Genomic DNA, 25,997 nt, shown 5'->3' with positions numbered 1-25,997 from the left:
TTAGGAATTTGGTTACGTGGTAATAAATAACGTGTTATATTAATTTACATGGTATGCTGGTGAGTGAGATTGGACAGCAACTACTCTGAGCTGATGGGTTACCTTTTTTTTGGTACTGGAGTAATCTTTCCCACCTTTCAGTCCTCTGGGACCACTCCAGATGATAGTGATATCTGGAAAATGAGCGAAAGTATTGCACTAGATATGTGTTTAGTATTTTTTAAATATTTTTGAATTGATGCAGTCAACGCCCCATGATGAAGTGAGTTTCAGTTATTCAATCAGTTTCATTATGCCATTAGCTTCAAAGGTAATTCCGGGCATGACGGGGTGAGTGTAAAGAAGAAAATTGGGTAATACTGTATCGGGTTCTTTGGTGAACCCCGAGCCAAAGGCAAAGTTTAATTTCTGGGCTACATCAAAAGCTGGAACAGCACAGTTGCGTTCCTCACGCAAGCTGACCGGTTTTGAATGCGTCGGGTTAATTATTTTCCAGAAATGTTTAGGCTTATTCTGTAGAATACTAGGCAAGGACGTGTTATAGAAAGATCGTTTAGCTTTAGCCGAAAACGAGAGGTAAAGTTTCTCAGATTGGTGATACATATACCAAGCACTAGCACTATTTTGGAGCTTTGCTGTTTTATATTGGCGTTTCTTTTTGTTCTTGAGGCGTTTGCGCGAATTATTAAACGAAAGGTCAGCTGGTAGTTCAGTGACAGAAATAGCAGGAGCGCATTTTTGTATCAGAGTCAGCATTTTATTCTTAAAAAGTAACCAGTTACTGCCAACTGAACGATCAAAAAAGTTCGGCAAAAATTCTTCATAAAAAGTTATAAGGTTGGCATTCATGCTACAGTAATCGCCTTTATCGTACAGCATTGTCGTTTTTTTTTTTATTTCATTCGCGGCAGGGCTGGCACATGGCCTTCAACTGAAACGTGGATAATTAAATTGAGTGGTCAGATAGTCCGGGAATGATAACAGCGATAGTGCGAAGAATGACGTGACCATTTAATGGAGAGCTTGAAAAATGTAGCGAGTGTTACGACGTCCATATGGTGCACTTCTGATTGGGGTTCATGGGCGAGTCGCTGGCGCATTCCCAGAAAGTGGGAAACTTGAACGAGTTCCTCAGGGGTCCGTTGGCACGGTCTGGCGGTGACCGAAACATCGACTCCTCGGCCAGTTCCCGGAGCCTGTCCGCGTCTGTCGTCTCGCAGAGACCCTTGGTGTAGAGAATGTAGAAAAGCTGCTTTACAGTGATGTTCAGGCCTGTGAGCAAGCCGTAGTCTTCGATGTTCACCTGCGACAAAGAACAAGAACAAGAAAACAGCGTGTTTCTAACCCACCATACTCGGCGACGAGTTATTTTGACATTGGAACGAAAGCTATGGAGGCGAGACCCTTTCACACATTAGTGTAGCCTCACAAGTGGTGCGGAAGTTTGCGAATGATTCCTGTATTGCTCGCTGGCAACGTCAATGCGTTCGGAGAATGACATACACAAAAATATGAATGAGAAATTCATTTCGGTAGTTCAGAGTACCTTTTAGTGTCATTTTATGAACGTATTTTTTTGAAGAACCAAACAGTGTGTTTGCGCCCGCACACTGACTACACTACATCATACACACTATGTTTACTTTGGAAAACTTAAGCGCTGAAAAGGTGGTGCTGTCTAATAAACGGAAAGCAAAGGAAGGTTTTTTTTTTTTTTTCAAAGTAAACACTAAGTTTATTTTACATACTTCACGCTAATGTTTGAGTCTAATAATAAAAATTGGCGTTAATTTCAGCACGATAAACTGGAAAATTACCAGCGAACATGAGCACTATCTCTTGGAGTGGTCGCAGGCATACGCTTCAATTTTTTAGCTTCTGCAGTGCTGTCAAGAATAGTCGTTGTTGGATGTAGTGGCTTGTCAAAGTAAAGCCACTCTAATGAAAGATTCAGGGGTATACTGGCTGTGTTACTTCTAGACTTCAGATTAACTGTGAGACATCATCCTATTTTTTTCAATAGATGCATAGATTACTTCCCTCCAGTGCCCTAAAGCTTCTAGACCTAACTTTATTTTACATTGCCTCGAGCATCGGAAACATTGCAACGTTTCCGCGTTTGACCCGGTAATGCCCTACCTCCAGAATCGGCAGGCCTTTGACCATGCGATGATTACGTCATAGCGATTTCGCATGTGTTTCATGGTCTTTGACATCATGACGAGGTTTTTGCCTAAGGTTCTCGCCTTAGGTTTTTGCCTAAGGTTTTCGCCTTAAGTTTTCGCCTTCTGCTGTGTTGAACCGTAACCATAAGTATACCAGTCTGCCGAGGCGATTGTATTAAATGCTGGTCATACTAATTTGAACTGCTCATAACTCCGTTTTCATATGGCACACCTCAATGTACGCTCTGTCATATACAACGCTTAACTCCGTCTAATCATTCTCTTATATCTTTTATGTTTTTATGATTTCAGCAACTTGCAGGAGCACTTAACAGGGTGGTCTCAAAATAAAAAATGTATCACGTTCTCTATTAGGAATTCCAGTGTGGTGTACGAGCTTTTCACGTTCACTGAAACACGTTAAGTCAAGCCTTTGAACGTATTTTGGGTAGTTGATTTTACCGCACAGCTTTGCTTGCTACTAGACGCAAAAACAATAGCCTGCCTATGATGCAATCTAGGCACCCATGATTAGACTGAATGAGCAAACAATGTGGACTGCTACGTACGCTATGGCATGGTCGAAAACTATCCCATTCACGGATTCATGTATACTTCTTTATGAGCGGCTGCCATGTGTACTTTTTCATAAGGTGCCTGTTAGCCGTCCCAATACATGTGATAAGTACATGTGATTAGCGCTACTTATTATCATAGATGACCAGCATCAAGAACATTTCAATAGAAAATTTTATGTGTGCCTAGTCAAAGTGGTTAACGATTTGGAGTACTTGTTTAGAAAAAGGGTTTAACCATTCAGAGTACTTGGTACTCTACTGTGGGAGAGCAGAAAGCCACCGCAGTCACTAACAGGTACCGCGGTGCCCACAGCAACTCTGCATAAGGAGACTTCAGAGATATCGACAACTGTGCACAGCGGGGTCCTTGACTTACCAAGCAGAAGTACGTTTGTGTCTCTAGTTATAAATCAAAAGCTTGTAGATCCCAGCAAACTGTCTCCATAGACTTTAAAATGAGTTTCACTCGAAAATAATATTTTATGGGCAAACAAATAACTTCAAATTCGCTGTGTGCGTAGCATTTTCATTAATACAGAAAAATACTTACACAACTAACAACAATCACAGCATATCCATGGAGCCACCTCTAGTTTTCGTCCTTGGAATGTCCGCAGTATGGCAGTGCTGTTCATCATCATCATCATCATCATCATCATCATCATCATCAGCCTGACTACGTCCACTGCACTACAAAGGCCTCTTCCATGTTCCGCCAGTTAACCCGGTCCTGTGCTTGCTGCTGCCAATTTATACCCGCAAACTTCTTAATCTTATCTGCCCACCTAACCTTCTGTCTCCCCCTAACCCGCTTCCCTTCTCTGGGAATCCAGTTAGTTACTCTTAATGACCAGCGGTTATCCTGTCTACGCGCTACATGCCCGGCCCATGTCCATTTCCTCTTCTTTAGTTCAACTATGATATCCTTAACCCCCGTTTGTCCCCTAATCCACTCTGCTCACTTCTTGTCTCTTAAGGTTACACCTACCATTTTTCTTTCCATTGCTCGCTGCGTCGTCCTCAATTTAAGCTGAACCCTCTTTGTAAGTCTCCAGGTTTCTTCTCCGTAGCAAAGTACTGGCAAGATACAGCTGTTATATACCTTCCTCTTGAGGGATAGTGGCAATCTACCTGTCATAATTTGAGAGTGCTTGCCGAATGTGCTCCACCCCATTCTTATTCTTCTAGTTACTTCAATCTCGTGGTTCGGCTCTGCGGTAATTACCTGCCCTAAGTATACATAGTCTTTTACAACTTCAAGTGCACTATTACCTATTTCGAAGCGCTGCTCCTTTCCGAGGTTGTTGTACATTACTTCCATTTTCTGCAGATTAATTTTTAAGACCCACCTTTCTGCTCTCCCTGTTCAACTCCGTAATCAGTGCTTGTATATGATCAATATATGATAAAAAGATGCGAGATTGTGGTACTTCGAGTGTTCACTATATGGACGGATGGATGAATGGACGTACAGACAGACCACCGGGCAGACGGACAGAAAGACAGACGGATGGATGGATGGACATACGGATGAACATAGGAAGGGACAGACAGACAAACAGACAGACAGACAGACAGACAGTCAGACGCATGATTAAAAACACGGATGAAAGCATGGACGAAACCATTAGCGGACGGACAGATGGACGCCGTATGAGCGCACGGATGGACGGATGCACGAACAGATGCATGGATGCTTCGCCCCACTCATCATCTTTCACTCAGTGGACATGCTGCGCTAGATGCGAAGCAGCTTATAGCGAACCTCAATCTGATGTAAGTAGTCTTACTGCGCATGCAAAACAACTGGCCGAAACAGTGCGAGAACGCGCTCACACACTAGCGCGTTCTTGCCTGTGTAAGAGAATGTGTAACACGCTTAGGCATGTCCCTCTTACACTCTCTCAGCAATCATGTGCTGGCGTTGGGGAAGGAGATTCTGCAGACACGCGATGAACTTTCGTGCTTCCTTGTGGTGTGGCGATGAACACGAGTGGCGTGCTCGAACAAGAGTTCAGGACAAGTGACAGCAGCAGAAACTACAGTGAATCTATGGCGTGCTCTACTTTTAAGGACGTGTTAACATCGGGCAAGGGGCCCGAGTTGAACGTAGCTTTAAGTCGACCGATGTGCTGCTTTGCATGCTACTCATATGGTTCCCTTGTGTACTGCTTGTAGCTTTCGTTCCTCTAGCATATGTTCACACATATAAGAAAATCCACTCAGTTACAATTCGTGGACAATGTCGGAATGGCAAAGCTTATGTCCGTCCTTCAACATGCTGTACTGTACTTATACATCTTTCTAGATTCCGTTTGTTGGTGCCTAGCTCCATCATCTCCTGCACGAGCACCGTGGTTGTCTAGGCGACGACATAAGCGATAAGGCTGCTTCTGCCTGAAAAGAATGAGAACTGTCCGCCATCCCGAAAGCCCAAGCATCGAAACATTGACACTGACACCTGGCGCGTTTCTACAAAGTTCCTCTATCGACATCCTTGGCCCTCGTCCTCGCCTCTCATATTAAGCAATCGCCTCTCAGCTCGGCGTGGCTGTCCATTTTAAATGAGAAGCATATTTAGTGAACTTCGGCGGCTTTTAGCGTATCTATCTATCTATCTATCTATCTATCTCTCTATCTATCTAGCCGCTACGGCTTTTGCCTCTCTTGGTAATCTCGACAACTCGACAATAGTATCGATACCGAAATCGGTACGGCATACCATGAGTGTATGACAAATATAACTGATTAGTCATAACATCCTAATCATATATTGTATGACATGAATGTCATGATATACATTTCATGGTCTTGCTGCTCTTGCGGTGGTTTTGTTCACATGACACTTTGCGAAACTGATATCGTATGACATGACTGCATGGCAAACATAACTGACTGATCCTAACGTGAAAATCATGACATGGATGTCATGTTTTTTATGTTATGGCTTGTCGTGACTATATACATGCGCCCCCTCAAGGTTCGCTCGCGGTCATTTTGCTAGTTTCATATATACTCAATTCGGTATAACGGGACGTGAATCAATGATGAAGGCATATGACTGGTGCAAACGTGATAATTATGAAATGAATGTCATGTTAGAACATGGCAACATACTGCGCTCATGATGCGCTAGCGGCCTTTTCGCCAGCTTCACATGTAACAAGTTTGGTATTACGTAACGCGAACGAACGATGAAGGTAAATGACACGTTTAAGCATGGCAATCATGATATGCGTCTCATGTAAAACATTACTACATGCTACGCTCACAGCGCGCTCGTAGCCGTTAAGCTAGCTCTACTTATACCGAATTTGGTAGCAGGTGACGTGAATAGACGACGAAGGTAAATGACATGTCCAAACATGATAATCATCATATGCGTGACATATGTAAAACATGATTACATGCTACGCTCATAGCGTGCTCGCGGCCATCTCGCAAGGTCTATATCTACCAAATTTCGTATCGCTTGACGTGGATAGACGACTACGATAAATGACACCACCAAACATGATAATCCTGACATGCTCGTGGTGTAAAACATGACTACATGCTAAGCTCATAGCGTGCTCGCGGCCGTTTTGCTGGCTCCAGATATCATCACGTGATACTAAAATTGGTATCACATGACGTGAATAGACGGCGAAGGTAAATGACACATGCAAACATGATAATCATGTGATGGAAGTTATGTACGGCATAATTTAAGTCCGCCTCGTAACTTTATGCTGATAATAAAGTGACATATAACAGCTTTCTTCATTCATGCTTCACATTTTTGACGATTCTCACAAAACGTGCGTTCGGCCATTTTGTTTCTAAGGCTCACTCTCTCCACACTACGAGGCCTCGTGATGAGCTCTACGCCGACCATGGAGAAAGGAAAAACTTGACGCCGACAGCCGACATGAAAGCCTTAAGAAATGGCTTCGCTGTTAAATGATCCTTCTAATACACCGGCCAACTGCCGCCTTCTTGAACGTCATGACCCCGTGAAGCTATATTTATTACAGGATGAAGGCGTCTTGCCCAAAGCAGCAGGGCCACCGAAGCGACAGTCTTTGACTATATTGATAATTACAGTGAAGGTGATGCTAGCTAATGAATATTCTCTGATATATATATATATATATATATATATATATATATATATATATATATATATATATATATATATATATATATATATATATATATATATCATATCTATTTAAACATTGTTGACGACGTGTCACCTTAAATGTCTCTATTATCACTTCTATATTTCAACCTGCAGTAGCGAAATATTTAGTATGTTCCGCTTGTTGAGCTAAGCTTGCCCGAGTGGAACCGTCACCCCCGGAAGCTTTTCAGGCCTGCGCGTCACGTGACGTGACGTCGACGACGTCACATCGCGCCGGCCGGCCGGCCGCCCTTCGCTGGGTGGCTGCGCCAGCCGCGAGCGCCCTTCACGCCTACCGACTCGGGCGAGGTGCCTTGACACCATGTCCGCACGATTTATCAAGGTATCGATTGATTGTATGGTTTAACGCGCCGACGCAACGCAGGCGATGAAGCGCGCCGTAGGGGAGGGCTCAGGATCAAGTTTGACTACCTGGGAATCTTTATTGTGTGCCGAAATCTCGTACACACGGGCGTTTTTGCTTTTCGCCTCCATCAGAAATGCGGCCGCCGCAGCCTGGTATCGAAACCGCGCCCTAGTGCTCAGCAGCGCTACGCCTTAGCCACTGAGCCACCGCGGTTGGGGAACTTATCAAGGTATCAAGAAATAATGAATATCGTGAATGGAATAATGCATATTTATTTATCACAGCCAGACGCCGTCTGTACAAATATCACAGTGCGCATTGTTCTCGGTCCAGGCAGACGACAGGCAACACAAGGTGTTGCCCTTAATGCTGAAAATATGCCAAAAGTACAAAACACAATATCTTGCCACATAAAACTCAAAACAAAACAGATTGTAACAGCAAAAACATCCCCGAGCTTTGGAACAGAAAAAGCACACTTTCATTTAAATTGTACGTTAGAGGAAAACATACCATTCGTTTATCATAGTAGCAGTAGCAACACAAGGTATCAGGTTCTAACACTTGCCAAAAAATACAATACATAAGAACACTGGTGACTAAATTGTGGTCCACAGCATGATAAATGACAGAAAGAAAAGTAATTGTACTGCCACAGGTAGGTGCATGTCCTAGGGAAAAAATCAAACAAAAATCTAAGAAAAAACAAATCACAGTGCACAACATGTCTGTACACAGAGTGCACAAGGAAAGTGTACACAGCTTAGGTACCAAAACGGACTGTACAACTGCTACAGTAGGCACCGAGGCAGTTCGAGTTAAAAAAAAAGAAAAAAGTACAGCACTTTTAAAAGCTAACAACTTGTAAAGAGATACAAAACTGGAAACAACGCTCATTTTACATAAGGCAGAAGTATACCAAGGAAATCAAGTCATGACATGCAATCAAATACACTCTGTGCAGTTTCACAAGAATAAATGTGAAGAGAAAGACGCGACACTTGGAAAATTACTTTCCAAGAAAAATTCGGGCCTTTCTATTTTTCGCCTTCTGATCTTTTTCAATGCGTAAAAGATCGTTCCTTTGCTTGCACAAGTTGTTGAGCATTATATTTGCTGCACAGTTTGCAACCAATGTGATGAGGAGCTCGTAGGTGTGCCCGTTTTCACACGTATCTATGTCCTCAAGCCTTGGCAGAGAGTCCAGTGTAAGTTGCCGAACGACATTCTTTTGGTTCAGCCCATGGAGAAACTGGGTAGAGGTACTTTCCGTCATGAGCTTTCTAACTACAACCTCTGTGTACATAACTACTGTGATTACAAGAGCAGAAGGAAATTTGAGGCCACCCCGATCCAGTTGTGCGATTAAAGAATGGGTGTCCTCTCCTGTTTCGGCCGTATTTCGGGTAACGACCAATTGCCTCTGGCAGCTTTCACACTTGAGAACTTTCATTGCAGCGTGTGCACAATACCCACCAACATAACCAATCACCGGCATTTGTGCTCTGAGCTCATCAAGGTCAGCATCGCTAACATGAACACTAAAAGAAGTGCCCGCATCCCTGACACTGTCCGTCTCTTCGATGCCTCTGAGTTCATCGTTGCTCATCCTTGGAAGGGCATTTTGAAGGCGAATCCTTCCCTCGGTTTCGCAAAGCTGGCGAACAGATATGTGATACTGCCCACCAGCCATCTGCCTGTACTGTCCAAAGCGACTCTCGAGGGTATCCGTCTGGACTTTCCCTAGCAGAATATACTTAAAGTGAAGCTCACTAACGCAGTACTTCACCAATGCCAAAAGGGATTGAGCAGAGAGCCTCAAGGCACTCAATGTCTCCTGGGTAAGTACTCCGGTGTCGTGCCTATAAAATTCCCACACATCGAGCCATGTGATAAAAGCGCTTAGAAAGCTTGCCTTTGGGTCATCTGTGTGGTTTGACATGGGCTCTTCGTAAACATTACGGTGATGGAAGCCCTTACTAGGTGTCTTTACATTGACAATGCTCCACCAACGAAGAATTATTTTGATGAACTCGGCGGTTGCTGTAGCATGTTGAAAATCAGTATGACCCTTGCGAGCGGCCAGGGCTTCGGCTACGTATGGATTAAAAACCTGCAGTACGAGTTTGACGTCCTGTCGTTCAAAGCTGCTTGGATTTAGAGCTTTTGACGTCAAGCCATACCCAGACTTCAGAAGCAGGGGTGACTCCCCTTTATGCAAATCTCTCAAATGCTTAAATGAAGCAGTCATCTTGCATTCGGGATGAACTTCATTGTTCGAAAGCTCGAAGCGTGGGTAGAAAAAGCAAGTTCCAGCATTTTTCTGGTTGAGCCAGTTATTTCTTATGCATTTAAATAGATGCACAGCATCCACCACGTAAAATAACGGCCGATCTGGGTCTGCCGGATGCGGGTAAACAGGGCTAAGCTTTGGTTCTGGCAGAAACATCTTCATTGCCTTCCTGTTCAGCGAGTTATTGTCACAGACAACGGCTATGACCCTGTATCCAATTTCTTCTAAGCCCAAGATCACCTTCTTCAGCATGCAATGAAGATCTTCACCCTGTAAGGTTTTTACCGGAAGAATGTGCGCCACCTCCTTGAATGCGCTCAGCAAACTTTGTATCATAAACACGTGCACCGATGTGGCTGCTTCGTTGGAGTTAACTGCTGCACCACATATGTTCCCACCTTTGTAATCTAAACAAGGTTTGATATAAATCTCATCAAGCATCAGCGTCACAGTGTGTTCATGTGCCTGCAGATGTTTGAATCTCTGAGACACATACTGAAGGAAAGTGTCGTCAGAAGAATCAACTTGTGGGCACATTTGAATAGACGAGCACACTTTTCTAATAGTGCTTGGGTGGGGCAAAGTTAGTGCACCTGTGCTTCTCAGGAACTTGTAGGCATGTGGTGATATTGTACGCAAGATGCATGCAAAGACCATCACCTGTGCGCTATACTGAATGCGCTTTGCAGAAAGGAGTAGTAGCTGCTCCTTCATAAAGTTCACCGTCTCTTTCTTGCCTTCATCAATGCTGGCTTCCAATTTGTCCAGAAGGGAATGTATTGCTTGAGCCAGGTGGCGATAAGTGCAGCGCTCCTCAGACAGCATCGACAGGTTGTTCAAAATTTCCAACAAGGAACTTACTTTTTGAACTGAGTCTGGTACAACAGCGCTACCAAGGTTCTTGATTGGTGAACCTTGATAGCAGGCAAAGACTTCAAGGTTTGCAAACACGGTCAATGACGCATTCAAACAAGGTTCACGATAGTCGATAATGTTCAAAAACATGGAGCACTCTTCTTTATGAATCACAGTCCACTTCGGAGACACTGACACCCCTTGCAGGCGAGCCCTTAGTTCTTCGAGGGACGAAAACCGGTCTCGTTCTTGCTCCGCTTCATATGACGCCAGCGACTCTTCTACAGCACGGGCGAGTTGGGAGGCTTCTTGTCGGCTCCTCTTGGCGTCAGGGGTTTCTCTCGTGCTCTTGTCTCGTACTGAAAGGTAGGACGGACAGCCGGGAAATACCGTTGGGACAGATCCAGGACGCAACCGTGGTACTGGGAGTGCAACTTCAATAACTCTCCCAGTCCTTGGATCCGTGTACGATGTCGTCTTCTCGATGCATGAAGCGTCGAAATGATCCGCGCACACCTGCACAAACGTTTCAAGAACGTCTGAGACGCCACTTCTCAAAAGAAAAAAATGCGCTCCCGTTTGCATGACCGCGTTTACAGTCCGTGTAGCTAAAACAAAGTCTACCTACGTTTCGCAAGCATCTAAATAAAAGCGCTGCGCTAAGCGGTACAAGCAACATGAAAGGAAACGCGGGAGCGTGATGTCACCGCACTCCACGAAGCGCTTCCACCGAGAGCTTGCAAGAATGGACGACACCACGGCACTGTTAGTGAACAAAGCGCAGCTGACCATCCTTGCTGCGAACGCTGCTGGCGTCAGCGCTTCGCGAGGCCCGGCGGCCACACGCTCAAGTATTTCCCATCATAGGTGATTTCTACCCGAACAAGCAACGACAAGCTAAGAACAGGAGCATCTCAAATTCTTACCTTAGTGCACGAAGTCGGCACGAAGTCCTTCCTAGGAATGGCGCGTAGCCATTGTTTGAGAGCGTCGGCGTCTTTAGGGAAGGAAAACACTTGTATCTTCTTTCCTGTTTTGTAGTTGCCGGTGCATCCGGGTACACAACACTTATTCGGCATTGTCGCATCACTCCAGCATCACGCACGGAAACGAAATTGCCGCAAAACAACAACGGAAAGCAACAAACGCGAAACACCGTCAACACCACGCCGCCGAACCGTCACCACCGCCGCCCGCACTGCGCTCGCTGCCGCTGTGGCTTCCCCGAGAGTCGGCCGGCCGGAAATGACGTCAGATTGCTGGGCGCAGGCCTGAAAAGATTTTCCGGGGGTGACGGTGGAACGCGATCGCGTAACTGGGCCCCGTGCACATCACATATTCAGTTTTTAGCCTTTCTTCACTTCTCGGTGCATGCCTCAATGTCCCGCGAAAAAAAACGAACTTAACGGCGCGTAACATCAGCTGTTTCAAATAATTATAGAATGCCTGCTGCAAGTACAGTTTCGGAGTGCCCACTACGCCATAACTCTTCCGTTTTTTAATCAGTGCAGTGTCAGTACACGTCCACAAGGGAACACGCAAGTCTACGCAGCTTGTCACTTTGTTGATGTTTTTGCTACTAATGATGATTGAATATGCGTCATAAGTTATTAAGAGGTGGGCCTTTGGAACACCCACTTGTCGCGCAACTGACGTGTTTTTACACCAGGCCTAATTTTACGCTACTGCCACGCAATGTTACGCTCGTTGATACATGGCATAATTGATAGGGGTCGAACATTCCAAAACTACGATATCATATCACATACACTGAAGTGAAGAGCTGCGAAAGTATTGACTGCCGGGGATTTCGAAACGTGCACACCAAGTACACGGGGCTCGAGCATTTCCGCCTCCGTCAAATATGTGGCCACTGTGGCCGTAATTTCCTTCAGCAACCTCCGGTTCAGCAGTCGAGCATCGTAACGACAAGACCATCATGCCGGGAGTATTACATGACAATACTGCATGGCATTCATACAGAGCTTTCAGGTGCGACGCAGCTCTTTGAGTAGCTTGTGTAACGCTGTCCCTCCGTTCGCACCACTCTCTCGTCGCAGGGGTTGGAGCGGGGCCAAGTAGCTCACGTCATTTTAGCAGTGCGCGGTGACGTCGCTCTCCCTCACTTGCCACGTGCTCACCGCGTCTCAGCTCTATCTCTCGCTGTAACCTCTCCATCGCTCGGGCCTGCTTCTCACGTGGGCATCATCTCACCCTCGCTAATTCTCTCCATCTGTCGGTGAGAAGAAGCCGTAAGCTTTTCGAGGTGCGCGCGCTGCACGCGCCTCGAAAATCTCGCCACGGCTACGATGTTGAGAGCGTGCACGCCGCGCGCCTCTGCTTGTCGCGCGATCACAGCGACGGGCGGGGCGCCGTCGCGGCATGCTTCCTGCTAGTGTGCGCATACCTTCCCCTGCTGTCGCGGCGTTACGAGGGTTAGTGAAGCCTATCGCGTTCATGAAATGTGACGTCAACACCGACGAGGCGCTAGAGGGAAGCCAAACGCAAGTGTCCGCAGTGGAAGACCAGTGACAGCGACGAGGTGCGAGTCAAGAACATCGGTCGCGTTCGAGAATGCAGATGGCGTGCGGGTAACATCGACGAGATGCGAGCCAAGGAAGCTGAGCGCAAGCGTCTTCAACGCGTCCCACCTCCCGTGTCTTTGCGTTTCGAACAAACGTTTACTCGAGTAAACGCTACACCAAGTTTCGCTTCAAACCGTTCTTCTAGCACGCACATGAACGCTCGTTTCAACAGGGTCAACACCGTGCGCACTACTGCTGCTTCGCATCTTATCAGGGTTTCCTTCGGGGAGATGGCCTGTAGTTTTTTTTTTTTTTTGAAGACGTTTTAAGGCATAGCACGGCTGTGTGGTAGAACACCTGCTTGCTAAGCACAAAGCCTGGGTTCACTTATCAGTCGAACTAAAGATTCTTAGTCCGTCTCGTCTGCATCTTCCTCGAATTTTTGGTCATGAACAACGCTGAAGTTTTGTTTACGTCCAATGACACTGACACTCAAGTTTCTCCAATACGAGCTATCTAAAAGTGCACTTGGCCTCGAAGGCAGTTAAAGCGGCATAACATGCTGCAAATTCACTCCCTTCCCCACCTAAGCGGCCGGAAAACCACGCCGAGAAACTAGAGTGAAAAAAATTAGTCAGAGACCAATTTTTCCGCCACGCGACAGCAGATCGTCTTTCCGCTTCACGGCTTTGGCCGTCACCCTCGGAAAAGCTTCCGGGGGTGACGCTTTGGCTCCACTAGCTAAAACCACGTGATATCTGGCCGCAATTTCAACATGGCGGCTAAGGCGACGCTGGCGGCTCGCATTTGTGCAATTGCAAACTACCCATAGAGCACGACAAAGCTCCCTGCCTCGACAAGGACGCGTTCATTGACAGCCTGGTCAGGGTTACGACAGCTCAGAACACTGGAAGTAGAAGGTGCTGCAGTCGCGAGTCAGCATGCCCTAATGTGTCTCGCTTTTGCACAGCTGGCTGATGCCACTGCCGCCGCTGCCAGGGTGTTTGCTCAGATGGTTTTTGCAGCGTATCTCTCCGAAACAACGTTCCAAAAGATTCAAGGTGTTTATTTTCAGTGCTTTTCACTCATAACTAGAATTAGGTATGAAACTTAGCGCTGAGGAAATGGGCAAAATGGAATGAATTCTCAGTGGAAAAGGCAGTGTTGTTGATGGCATGTAACGGCAGAATGAAAGTGGACGTTTCCGACCTGCAGGGGCGTGATTTTCCGGTATATCTAGCGTTTTCTTTTTCTCTTTGGTTCTGAAGTCTGAATGTGGCATAACAGCATTATATTACCAGAGGTAGTAGATTCGCATTTGATTCGGTTCTAAAACTTACTTTTCACGCAAGCCTAACCATTACTCAAATATAAATAAATACCAGCATTAGAGGTGAATAAATCGAATTCGTAGCCTAGTTCGACCGATGGCTCTAAATACGTGAAGCGGACGGCTCTCACTTCTTCAGGCGCCATCGTTTTGCCCTATACGTATGCGGAATCATGCCATGTCTTAGCGGTGAACGCCTTAAGCCGAAAAAAGTGCACGTGCGTAAGAGTTCGTGTTGTGCCAGCGTATTGCTTGCGCTTGCTGCTTTTCTCTATACTAAAGCTCTCAAATTACACTCAGTACTGCTGCCGCTTGCATAATGCTCCACAATGACGGCGTTCGGTATAACACAATAGAACATCGCGCCGAACAACGTGACTGATTATTTTTGTTCCCACGTGAAGTCTCGTCATTGGCCCACAGGCAGTGGGGTCTCACCTTGTTTACGTGCTTCAGGAAAAGCTTGAAGGCCGGTAGCAGCGACAAGCTCTCCAGCACGTCGAACTGCGTTGTCTTTTCTGTGCGCAACCTGACGCCGCCGGGCATTGAGGACGCTGCGTCTGCGTCTGAACCCGCGTAGTTTCGTTGCAGGCATTTCTGCACGTCGTGGTACCCCAGCTCGGTGTCCACCGACCAGTGCAACTTGCTTTGTGGGAAGTTGCCGTAGTGGATGCCGGCGAAGAGCGCACCGATCACTTTGGTCGCCACTCTGGGAAGCTGCGAGTGCGCGTATGTGGTAGACTGATTGATTGGTGGATTGTTATTGACTAACTATTACTCAATGAATCAACTCGTAAACAATCATTGAAAATATTGATTGATTGATTGATTGATTGATTGATTGATTGATTGATTGATTGATTGATTGATTGATTGATTGATTGATTCTTTTGAAATTTTATCGACACATAAGCTGCAGAACTTTTTCCGGTAGATATGCGCCCACCACGATAGTTAAGTTGTTATGATGCTCGACTGAATGCTGACCTACAAGTCGCGGGATAATATCTCGGCCGAGGCGGCTGCACTTTCGATGGAGGCGATAATGTTTCAGTCCCGTGTGCTTGGATTTGGGTGAGCTTTTAAAGAACTCCAAATGGTCAAAATTTCTGAAGCCCTCCCTTATGCTAAGTACGTTATTCGTAGTTTTGGGGTGTTAAACTCCGAACGGTTGTTACTCTGTACATCTTTCTGTTGCAGCAGTGTCTTAGTGCCAGGAAGAAAAAAAAACACAGCCTCACGAAGCAATTTTCAATAGTTTGAGCGGCATACACCGACAAATACTGGGTGGATTTGAGTGAGAAGAAACACTTCTGATGTTTGCTTCTCAGACTGTTCTGAGCAACTAAGAAACACAAGCTCCGAAACATAATTCTAAGGCATCGCCGTGTCAAGGAAAAATTCGGGTGTTTTTGCGAGCCAGAACGGTCACAGTGATTACGAGGTCTGCCAGAGGGAGGAAAGTGGATTAATTTTGACCGGGACAGCTTGTTCAACCTAGGCCTCAATTTAATACATGGAATTCTTCCGTTTCACCCAGGTCTAATTGCGGCAGTCACAGCTGAAAATCAAATCCGCTTCCACAAACGCAAGTACACTATAGCGTCAACTTGTCTGTAAGCAGTGCTTATAGATCCGTCTCCCTGTCACGACGATGTGCATCCAGCATTTAAGCATCCAGACAAAATAAAAACAGTGTGGATATTGATTTTTTTTAATAGCCAATCGCTTAATGCGTTGCAGCGCAGCCGGGGCCCTAGTTGCTAGTCTGGCTACATGGCGAGGCTGCAAAGTACTCACTGCTGACAATTTTTTATTTGGAGCAATGAATAGCTTTTCGAATCTTATCGTTCTGAAAAAATTCGACTTCTTCAATATCGACAGCTGTAATACATCATGTGTATTTTCTTTTTCATTGTTGGCACATAGAGCATCTACTAATGCCCGTTTCGAGTATATTTACATCATTTTCTTGCGTTATATATTTCAAGAGTATATTTGTTGTTATTATAGACAGAATATATGTTCTGGAGATCTTCATGAATACCTCTATATCGCTTATGACGATCAGAACAAAAAAGGATACCCCACTTAGCGCGTGTGCCATGGCTTCCTTGTTTTTCCACCGGGTGTTCTTTTTCTTTTTTTTTTTGCGCTGACCGTATTGGGTACATTCCAACTAGCCCAATTTATAAAATACTTGATCTATACTGCTTTAACTGACCTCATTAGATTCTTGCCCGTCCATTGAGCTACCATCACTATTTACTTCTCATAATTCCTGAAACCTTGACTAGCTCGAGAAAAGCTATCACGCGAATTAAATAATTATAGGAATGTAGAGGAAGGGGAAAAAAGCACATGTTGTCAATTCTTTCGTGGGGCTTCACGACAAGGATGATCACCCTGTGCATCCAAACATTTGGGCACTGCTACTATTTATTTATTGTTAATGTGCGCAGTTTCGAAAAATTCTTTTAATATTAACGCGTTGTCTCGCTGTATATGAAGACCGCCTACTAAACTTCGAAGTTGCGAGTAAGCACCCGGCCTTCGCATTTGATATATTACGTCTTTTGTTGGGATGAACATGTTTCATAGATTAATGTTTATACGCTATGTTATTACCATCGCTAGCTTCATCCGCTTGCATTTTCTTTTCCTGCAATTCCGAAGCACCACCGATTATCTGTTTATTGATTTTCATACCCTGTTTGTTGCTATCTGATTTTCACCATTCTATTATCTTCTTTATACGTTACGTCTACAGATTTTTCATTCAACCATTGACAGGGTGGACGTTATTTTCTTGGCAAACCATTTAATTAGCCTCCGAGATTTTTATCTGTACCAGTAGTATCAGAAACACGCATGTATCGCATACAGTCAGACTAGTAGAAAGTCACCAGTCGTGGCTTGAAGAAAACCACTGAATGCATTTCTATGTGTTTTGTATAGCGATAGCTTTGCTTAGATTGATCAGTGTCACTGAGTAGCGTAGGCCTCATCTTTCTTGGCTATGGCTTTTTTTATTTCTGTCACGGTATGTTCTGATACTTAATAACAAAGTATGTCTCAATGCTATAAAATACGTTATTGCTTCAGCTCGTGTTGTGTACCAAATTTCACCAAGCTCTACCCATCGAGCTGTTATCGGCATAGAGACCAAAATTAAAGTAATCAAGGCGGCGGTGATTGCACATCAACCTAACTCTGTCATATATATCCTAGCTGGTTAAATGGCCTTGGTATCTTACTCGTCTAAAAAAAAACTGTATACTCCACTTTCGCTACTTTTTTTTTTTTGCGAGAGCTGCAACAGTCCATACGTTGTGTACATGAATGCCTGCCAATTTGTCCACCTCGGTGGCACAGTTGTTACAGTGCTCTACCTTTGTTCCAAACTCATGGGTTCAATACTGGACGGAGCGGGCACATCCATTTCAGTGGAGGTGCAACACGAGGGTTCCGTGCACATTGCGATTTTAGTACACTTTACAGAGCACCAGATGGTCAACATTTCCGGAGTTCTTCCCTCAGAATCATGTCGTGGATCGGCTCGTAAGGCCCGAGATATCATTCATAGGCGTCTATTCAACGAAATCACTCTCATAAATTTTCATCGAAGCTCGAACTGTTGCTAACCAACACCATTGATATTTGCAAAATAAAGTGTGTAAAAGTCACGATAAAGATGTTTGGCCTCGGATCCTTTTGCTTTCTTACTTTTGAACCAATCCAGAACTTCTATGTAAAGGTGTAAGCTAAGGAATATGGAATACCTAATCGGTGTCGCAGTGCACAATCCATTACCTGAAGTAGCATAGACTCCGGGTCATTCATGTAAGCGGGGTCGAACATGGCCATGGGCACGAAGATACTTTGGGAGTCCCTGTCGAACTTGGGCACCGTGTCGAAGACCGAGCCTCTCCACTTGGTCACCGTAGGATCGCGACGCATTTTGATTCTTGCAAGGCGTCGTTCCATCAGCTGCCTAGCTAGGCTCCTGTAGCATGTGGCAGTTCGGTAACACTGTTTACACTCGTTTGCGATGTATACTTGAAAATTATTTTATCCAGCATTCCCGATGAAGAAAACATGGCGACAATTACTCATCTCCTTTTACCAGTGCTTACAACCTTTTACGTATCACTGAAGTTGCGTCGTTATTTGTAGCATACGTGTGCAAAATTTCTGCAAATAGAGCAATGGCGCCCGAAACACGGTGCAACAATATAAATGTGGCCCGGGACCGTTACAGGCAATTGGATCAACGATAACGCTGTATGTGTAGACTATGATTGCTATAGCTTGTACAGATTTGACATTTGTTCGATGCCTTTATAATGACTTATTCTGTAGCATGACGCATTTTAAGATGGCTAAATAAATTATGGCAGGCAGTAATTAGGAGTGTTAATTAAATATCTTCATAAATAGTGTAGTTAGGCCCTTTTCTCAAACTATAAAACTGCAGTCCTTCATGCGAAGAACCCTTACAGCTTCGTTACTTTAAAAAGTTGGCCTCCAGTAATAAATGGGAAGTAATGCAAATCACCCAACAAGCTAAAACGCGAAAGAACACAATTGACATATTCTTCTGAGATGTCCAGAATGAGTGAACTTCATTATATCGAACATCAACAGGCTTCGTTATGCAAATGTGTGAGTTTGCCTTCCAATTACAGCACGCCTGACACGCATACGTTTACAATCGTGAAACAGCTACCCATGTGCAATTGTTTCCTTGAACAGCGACGTCAGTCTAGTCATTTGTTTGCTCTGATCATTGGTGCTTCGGTTTTGGTTTCGCCATGAGTTTGGTTGACTTTCGTTGCGCTAGAACAATTACTAGGAGCCGCTTTTTTTTATCAATGTTGCGATGGGCTCCTAGCATCATCAACTTCAATTCTTCCATTAGAAGTAACCATTTAACTCCGTTAATAAAAGGCTGAAATCATTACCTATCTTAATTACTTTCCAAATAATGTCTTTAGTCATCTTAGAATGTACAAGGCTACACAAAAAGTAACTGTTGAGGCACCTAGCATATGTCGCATTTTCCACATTTTTGAGAAATTTCGATACAATTCTTCAAAACACCTTTGGCAAGCACAGTGAATTGCAACGACAAGCATGTCTCTGTACTCGTCGAGTGTGCACCATGAGCCTGCTGTTAGACCTCTTAATAACTGGCGCTAGCTTGACGCTGAATATTGACCACTTCTCATCGGAACCACAAGGATACTGCGCCAATTCCGGTTTTCCTCAACATTGGCGCACTTCGGAAAAGGGTGCTATTTCCTGCCTCCCATCGCGGGGGCACGTCTCTCACCGCCTCTTGTAGTGGCTTTCTGTGCCTTCTCAGTGTAAACACGACCGCTCCTATGATAACGCTATAGCATGTCACCCGTGCTGTCTCTCATCACAAGCAGGGCCACATTTCTTTTTGGCCAGAGGTCTCAAACACATGGTCCACGGAAATATCGCAGTGGCTCTGATTTCACTTGCCGCCCGCTATATACTTAACAATGAATAAAATTTTTGTTACTTGGATATATAGTATTGGCATTATTTACTCACCTTGTCCTTTGTTCATGTGAGCTACACATACGTGACTGATGTCAAGCATTTTTTCGTAAGGCGCCCCATGTGGTCACTCTTAGTTGGAGCAGAACCATGAAATGAAATCTTTATATTTCACAAGCAGTGCCTAGATTGCAGTCATTACGGCGATTAGTATCAGAATGCTGATCTGATTGCTGATGTCAAGCGCTCTTCAGAAAATATCTGTATTATAGATATGAAAAATGCGCTCATTCAGACGGTATTTTTAAGTGATTGTTTATTAATTCCCATCCCCGTCCACCCTCTTCCGTCACTTCGACCTTTTCACTACCCGTGCCCTTGCTGGACTAACTTTAGTGACAGCACCCCACTAGCTAAAAGGAGCTTGAGACTCCACTCTAGGCGAAAGATGCTACAACTGCATACAATATATTTGTGAGTTCCCAACCGCCAAAAAATCATCTGACAAGGGTGAAGCCGATAACGTATTCATAGTGCTAACTCATAACGGTTTCGATCGATCACAACGCAAGAAGCCAACATCGACTCGCCTGTACACGGTGATGACGTTTCCGGGCTGCACGTCCGGTACGAATTCGGAAGGCGAGTGCTTGTGCCCGCGTTTCGCCACAAACTTGTGGAACATCTCGATCTTGACGCGCGTCAGGCGGTCCTTCAACATGAGCTTGTCGTCAATGCTCATCCAGGGAGCGCTGTTGATGGCGAGCACGAAGCTCGCCTGAATGTCGTTCAGCAAACTCCAGACCTGCGCGCATAAAGACGCGGCGAGATTCACGGCCATTGCTCGTATAAATATCTTGGACATAGGTTCTTCGTCTCTGTAAACTCAGGGAAGTAAGAAGTCCCCGGTTTCGGGCTACAGCTATAGCTGCGCATTCCAAGAATGAATCAAAGGAACAGCTTCACTGTTGCTGAACGACATTGAGTAAGCATCAAGACTCATGTAGAATATGTACATCTAGCACTCAATTGAAATTTAGACCAAATAAGGAACTGTATTTGCTCGCCTTGTCCTTGTTGGGCGTGTTTTGTCGCACGTCGGCGTACGCGTGCAGAAATACGGCGGGCGTGACTCGCTCAAACATGCGGATGCAGCGGCGCCATCGGGGCCAGTTGAGCCGGTGAAGGCCAGTGAGTTGCTTCATCTGCAGTGAGGCCATCTCTAGTGCCTGGTCCGGCAGCAGAGGCGAGATGTGCAGCAGCGCGCGGAAGCCCAGGTAGTTGAGCACGTCCACGCCTTTGGTTACGTGGAGCACTGTTCGAAGGTCACGGAAGTACGCCTCCGTCTTCACCAGAACCTTCGGTAAAGAGGCGCAAAAGCGTTGTAAAACGTGACGCCTTACAGGTTGCAGCTCAACCTAATTGATGTAAGCACTGAAACAGAAATTGTTGTGTTCCAGTCATGATGTATTCATTTATAATTACCAATGCAGTGATCATTGCAAATGTCCGATGGAAAGGAGCACCTAGCTACCAGACGCCTTCACAAGTATAGGGGTTACTAGGTTGGATAACTTCCACACACCCTTCCTTTACACCTGTTTCATTTGCGGAAACTCCATACTTTAGCTTACGTCACATTCCTTTCAGTGTATCCTGGGTATGAGGAGGGGGATCCATCAGTCCTGTCCGGTCATTGTTAATGGAGTGGGATTATGTTATATTTGTGACACCAATAGCTATACCAAATTCTTTTGGCGTTACATTGCTGGCATTGTCCACTTTCAATTTTTACTCCCGGAAAGTCAAGACCCAGGGCAGGACATTGTGAGAAGTGTGTCACCACTTCATTTTTAATTTTTCCTCCATTGCGAAGCACGTTGTACTTAAGACTCGACCAATAAGAGGAGAGGTGTCTGCGCCCCCTCCCCACATTTGCGAACACTGTGCACGCCTATATGCACCGACGCAGTATTGGTAAACAACAACCACCACCTCTCTCCGAAAAGTTTTTAGCTACGACTCTGACCCCTACACTTTCAAATTTAAAATCAAGGTGCCGATTAAGTTCAGATATAGTGAAGAGGTTCTGTGCTTGTTGTGGATATAAATGGCGGGAAGCAATGAAATTCTCGGCAGTTTTCTGTCTGCGCATTGTAGCTATAGCTTTGCAGTGCAAAGTTTATTTGCACCGCAAGAAGCACTCAGTTCGCACCTTCACCACAGGAAAGCCACCGACCAAAGAAAAAGCGAAATGAGAGCCCGCAATCGCTTCATGTCCAGGTTAAAATTAATTGAAAATGGTGTTGTTGTTGTTTTTTTTTTACTCTATGAGTGGGTTGTCAGTGAAGAAGGAGCAGGGGGGCTCAGCGTTGAATCTTTTCGACCCCTAATCGTGCACCCTAATCACGCCTATATGGGTACAAATACAGTGTAAGGGGTGTTCAGCGGCATAAGTTACTTCCGACATCAACGGTGTTATGTCGTAACGAGGACAGCGTATTAACCTTGCTAAAGCACAGTTTAATGAGCACTTGGCTAGACAATGTACACAAGTTTATTGAGAAACGTAACACAAGCCGATTCACATGTAGTTAGGCTCACCCCTATAAATGAAGAGATACTTTTCTCAACGAATGATTACCTTCATGCGACTGTGCACGACGGTGATGTTGCTGAAGAGGAAAGTGAGTAGCTGTATCAGGTTAGCGTGGTGCTTGAGCTGCACCAGTTTGAAGCGGTTGGCAACGAATGCCTCGCTGCCGCGGTCGGTGGTGGCCTCTGCCAGCCGGGCGGAGAATTCGCGCACCCGCCTTGCGATGTCCACGTATTTGCCACTGGTGAACACTTTGAAGCAGCTGGTTACCGCCATGGAGTACCACTCGGGCAGCGCGCTCTCCTGGCTGCCATACTGGCCGATCAGCACGTCCGGATCGCCAAGTGCGATGATGTATCGCTCTTCGTTCTCTGGATCAGGCTCTACCTGTCACATGACACGCCAAAATCTCAGGCCACTAGCGCCCTGCTATATATTGAAGGGTTGCTCGCCCTAACTCCTGAGGCGTGAAGGGGAAAACTCTTGAAACTCAATCTACAGATCGAAAGTTTTGTAGTAATTGAGATGGGAACTCCCCACTAAAGAGCAAGAATGAGAAGTTTGCTGAAATAATCGGCAGTTATATAAGGTGCAGGCTTCTTATAAAGGGGTGCCCTAGCTCTCTCCTCCCCTGAATTTCAGACGAGAAAGGGTGTGTTGCCAAGGGCAAATGATATATATTGGTCTTTTTTAAGACATTTAACAAGTGCTGCCCTCCTCTCAAGGAAAAGAAACCCCTGGCTGTGGGCCTGATAAAGGAACATTTTCACGAGATTACCTTTTCAGAGGAAAATTTTATGGCTTTTGCATGCGCCAAATTTTCTGTTGAATGATGGCTTGTGCGTGTACTTCGGCCACAATATATTCGCAGAGCTATCTCTGCCCGGTGAATTCAGCATCGGCGGAGCATGGCACTTAAATTGCGTTTCACGCAGACGGCTTCCAGGGACGTGGATTTCTCGTGCACGTAGTCTTAGTTTCCTGGCTTAGTTCATTCACGAGAATGTAATTTTAATAGAGCTAGAATGCCATTTGTAGGAAAAGCGCGCACAAGAAAGAGAGATGAAATGGGGACTGCGTTGCCCAGCCCTGATTAGCCTTGCATAAATTAGTGATTGATTAATTTAAAATGAACGCGTCATGGAAGCGTGTAAGAGCACGCTAAGTCATGTCCTAAACTTTCGCTTCATGTGTTCTGGTTTCGTGAAGCTCCAGGGTGTCAAGTAGAGGCCGTGCCATCACTTTTTTTTTCTTCGTTCCCCACTTTTTTTTTAGCGCGCTTAGTTCATTTGTCCCCGAATTTCTGTCCGTGCGATGTATTTCTTTTCAGTTCAAAGCTATAGATAGGGCATTTCGTAGCCTTACCTAAGTGCGTCCTACGTTCATCCCCCCGCGATCTCACCTTGACGGAAACGAGAACGTCGAGGCCCAGGTTCCGCAATAAAAGACTGGCACTCTTCCACACGTCAATGAGAGTCTTGGTGTCACGATGAAAGGGCCACCCGCGCAAACCCAGATCACCCATGAAGTCCACAAGTGCAGTCTTGTGATTCTCAGCAAAAGGCTTATGCACGCACGCATTGATGAGTGACTGAGCCTTGATGAGTCTGTTGTTAGTCCTCGCTTGCGACGTCATCGCGTGGTAGATGTCCTCTTCGACCTTCTGCACAAGCAGCGAGTCAACGGACGAGCCCACTTCCGGATAGAGGTTCTTCCAGTGGTTGCACACAAAGCTATAGAAGTCGTCGCATGGCGACACACTCCAGTCCAGGTAGCTGGTGAGGTACACAGATTCCCTCTCGCACACCTTAGTCTCGCAGAAGTGCCTATTCTCGCCGCTTACCGTGACTATAGCGCGAGTGCGACGCTTCGCTGCCGTCGCGACGGCACGCCGACTTGTCCTACGCGTCGCTTTCTTGTGACCCATTCCTTTGGAACCGTCGGCGTCACTGCGGCGCGTAGTCGCCCGAGACCAAATCCTCTCAGTGCTCGAAGAAACTGAGTCACGCGCTTGCGCCCCTTGTGTGGTCGGGGCCATGGGCCTCGGCGTGCTTGCATTCTGGGCACTCCCACCGGAGTTGTAGATTCTCTTGCCCTCCCACACAGCGATCTTTCTACGGCGCCGTGGCCTTTCTGTCGTAGTCCTGCTTGTTTCCTCTTCCACGACCATGGGCCCAGTCATGTGTTCTTCTAGAGCGGCGCCTCCACTATCTGCGTTTTTCAGAAACACGTTTGATGGTCCTTGGGCTGCAGCTGCAGCGGCCGCGTCGACGGGTGGCAGGGTTTTTTTCTTTCTCGCTTGGACGTTCCCAGCCGCGTAGAAGACGGCCGGAACACCCCCTTCGCCTTCGAAAGAGCCGATATCACTCCCTTCCGTGGAAGGCCTGTGTACGAGCTCAGAGTACGAGTAAAAGAAGGCGGCCAGTCCGAACGCCGCCGCAACGGCGAACGTGGTACCGAATAGAAGTAACACACCAGTGAAAGAATACTTTCCACCAGTCTTCGACGGGTGCCCCTTCATGTGATCCGCATGGTAACGCCGGTCATCGACATCGCTTTCCATTTCGCTTCCCACGACGCTGTCGAAGCCGGACTCTGGATAGCTGCCGCCGATGGTATCCGCGACACTCTCCGTCTTCTGCGCCGCCATCTCGCTGTCCTCCCAATCAGCTGTGGTGTTGCGACTGGCGTCTTCTTCAGCGTAGTAAGGCGCTGTACAGGCATCCGATGATGTTTTGGCCGAAAACTCACCTGTGGCGACGCTTTGGCCTCCGGTTTCGTACGCTTTGGTCGCCCCGCAGACATAGCCGGTGGCACCAGTGGCATACGGCCAGAATGGTAATTTAGCTTGGGCGCCACTTAGGATGTTTCGGATGTACTCGAGCTTGTGCGCGTCGGTCACCACATTGGAGGAGCCTTCACCCGACACCTCTTCATCTGTGGTCGTAGAGCGTCGAGAAACACGCCGGTGTCGTTCGTGGCGCTGGTGCTGATGCGGGGGTGCCGAGGAAGTTGTGCGGCTCGAGTGGCTCACATCGGAGCTCGTCGTGACCTCTGCAGGTGCCGCGGGAATGTGCCGGCTGTGGTCATTTCGGACCCACCTGAGCATCGGAGCAAGCTAGGCCCGCCGGGGGCGGAGAATAGCCCGCGGCAGTGCTCTGGGCGCGCCGGTTTAGAAGAGCAATAACAGAGAGGCGCTCACGGTGGTTCTTGCATGGTCAGAAGGCTAGCACAATGCACTTTTTTTCATTGAAAAAACAGCATCTGGCTAGGCGGCAGAAAGTGCCTGCTTCTTCCTCCACTTCGTTGCACCGCCCTCTTTTGTGCGCCTAGAATGACTATGTTCCTGGCATTTCAAACATATAGATTCAAAGGAATATTTGTGTAGTTTGTCGCGATGTTTATTAAACTCTGCCGCTTTTTGTACTCACAATTTGATGGCTGCAGTTTTTTGGTTATAGTGCTGTTTTTCCCTGACATGGCACATACCTAGTGGGGAGGATTGGCCGAGAAGGATGTGATTTTTTCCAATAATTTCAGCATTGACTGCATACTAAAAGAAGTGCTTTTGCTTTTTTTTGTTCTTTGCAGGTG

At 46.1% G+C, this 25,997-nt stretch overlaps 2 protein-coding genes across 2 annotated transcripts; both read right to left on the bottom strand.

Annotated features, from left to right (window-relative positions):
- Nucleotides 1–1,022: 1,022 nt before the first annotated feature.
- LOC119173755 (neprilysin-like) lies at nucleotides 1,023–25,694 on the bottom strand. The gene is made up of 7 exons (XM_075883008.1): nucleotides 23,806–25,694; nucleotides 22,452–22,790; nucleotides 20,875–21,165; nucleotides 20,398–20,612; nucleotides 18,092–18,284; nucleotides 14,717–14,995; nucleotides 1,023–1,303 (listed from the first exon to the last, which is right to left on the bottom strand). The coding sequence occupies exons 1-7, from the start codon at nucleotides 25,510–25,512 to the stop codon at nucleotides 1,043–1,045; spliced, it is 3,285 nt and encodes a 1,094-aa protein (XP_075739123.1). The 5' UTR covers nucleotides 25,513–25,694; the 3' UTR covers nucleotides 1,023–1,042.
- LOC142784719 (uncharacterized) lies at nucleotides 2,982–11,680 on the bottom strand. Its single transcript, XM_075883221.1, has 3 exons — nucleotides 11,350–11,680; nucleotides 8,752–10,939; nucleotides 2,982–3,061 (listed from the first exon to the last, which is right to left on the bottom strand). The coding sequence occupies exons 1-3, from the start codon at nucleotides 11,500–11,502 to the stop codon at nucleotides 2,982–2,984; spliced, it is 2,421 nt and encodes an 806-aa protein (XP_075739336.1). The 5' UTR covers nucleotides 11,503–11,680.
- Nucleotides 25,695–25,997: the final 303 nt, after the last annotated feature.

Source organism: Rhipicephalus microplus, unplaced genomic scaffold, assembly GCF_043290135.1.
Source record: "Rhipicephalus microplus isolate Deutch F79 unplaced genomic scaffold, USDA_Rmic scaffold_15, whole genome shotgun sequence".
Classification (NCBI taxonomy): domain Eukaryota; kingdom Metazoa; phylum Arthropoda; class Arachnida; order Ixodida; family Ixodidae; genus Rhipicephalus; species Rhipicephalus microplus.
This window is presented reverse-complemented; position numbering and strand designations above follow the sequence as displayed.

What these genes read in the sequence shown, in the direction of transcription:
- LOC142784719 (XM_075883221.1), bottom strand. Translation starts at nt 11,502, where the DNA reads ATGCCGAATAAGTGTTGTGTACCCGGATGCACCGGCAACTACAAAACA. An exon ending in TGCCGACTTCGTGCACTAAG is followed by an intron (nt 10,940 to 11,349) that starts GTAAGAATTTGA and finishes ACGTTTGTGCAG; the next exon opens with GTGTGCGCGGATCATTTCGA. An exon ending in GCCGGTGATTGGTTATGTTG is followed by an intron (nt 3,062 to 8,751) that starts GTGGGTATTGTG and finishes CTCCTTATGCAG; the next exon opens with AGTTGCTGTGGGCACCGCGG.
- LOC119173755 (XM_075883008.1), bottom strand. Translation starts at nt 25,512, where the DNA reads ATGCTCAGGTGGGTCCGAAATGACCACAGCCGGCACATTCCCGCGGCA. An exon ending in ACACGCCCAACAAGGACAAG is followed by an intron (nt 20,613 to 20,874) that starts GCGAGCAAATAC and finishes TTATGCGCGCAG; the next exon opens with GTCTGGAGTTTGCTGAACGA. An exon ending in CGGAGTCTATGCTACTTCAG is followed by an intron (nt 14,996 to 18,091) that starts GTAATGGATTGT and finishes GCGCACTCGCAG; the next exon opens with CTTCCCAGAGTGGCGACCAA.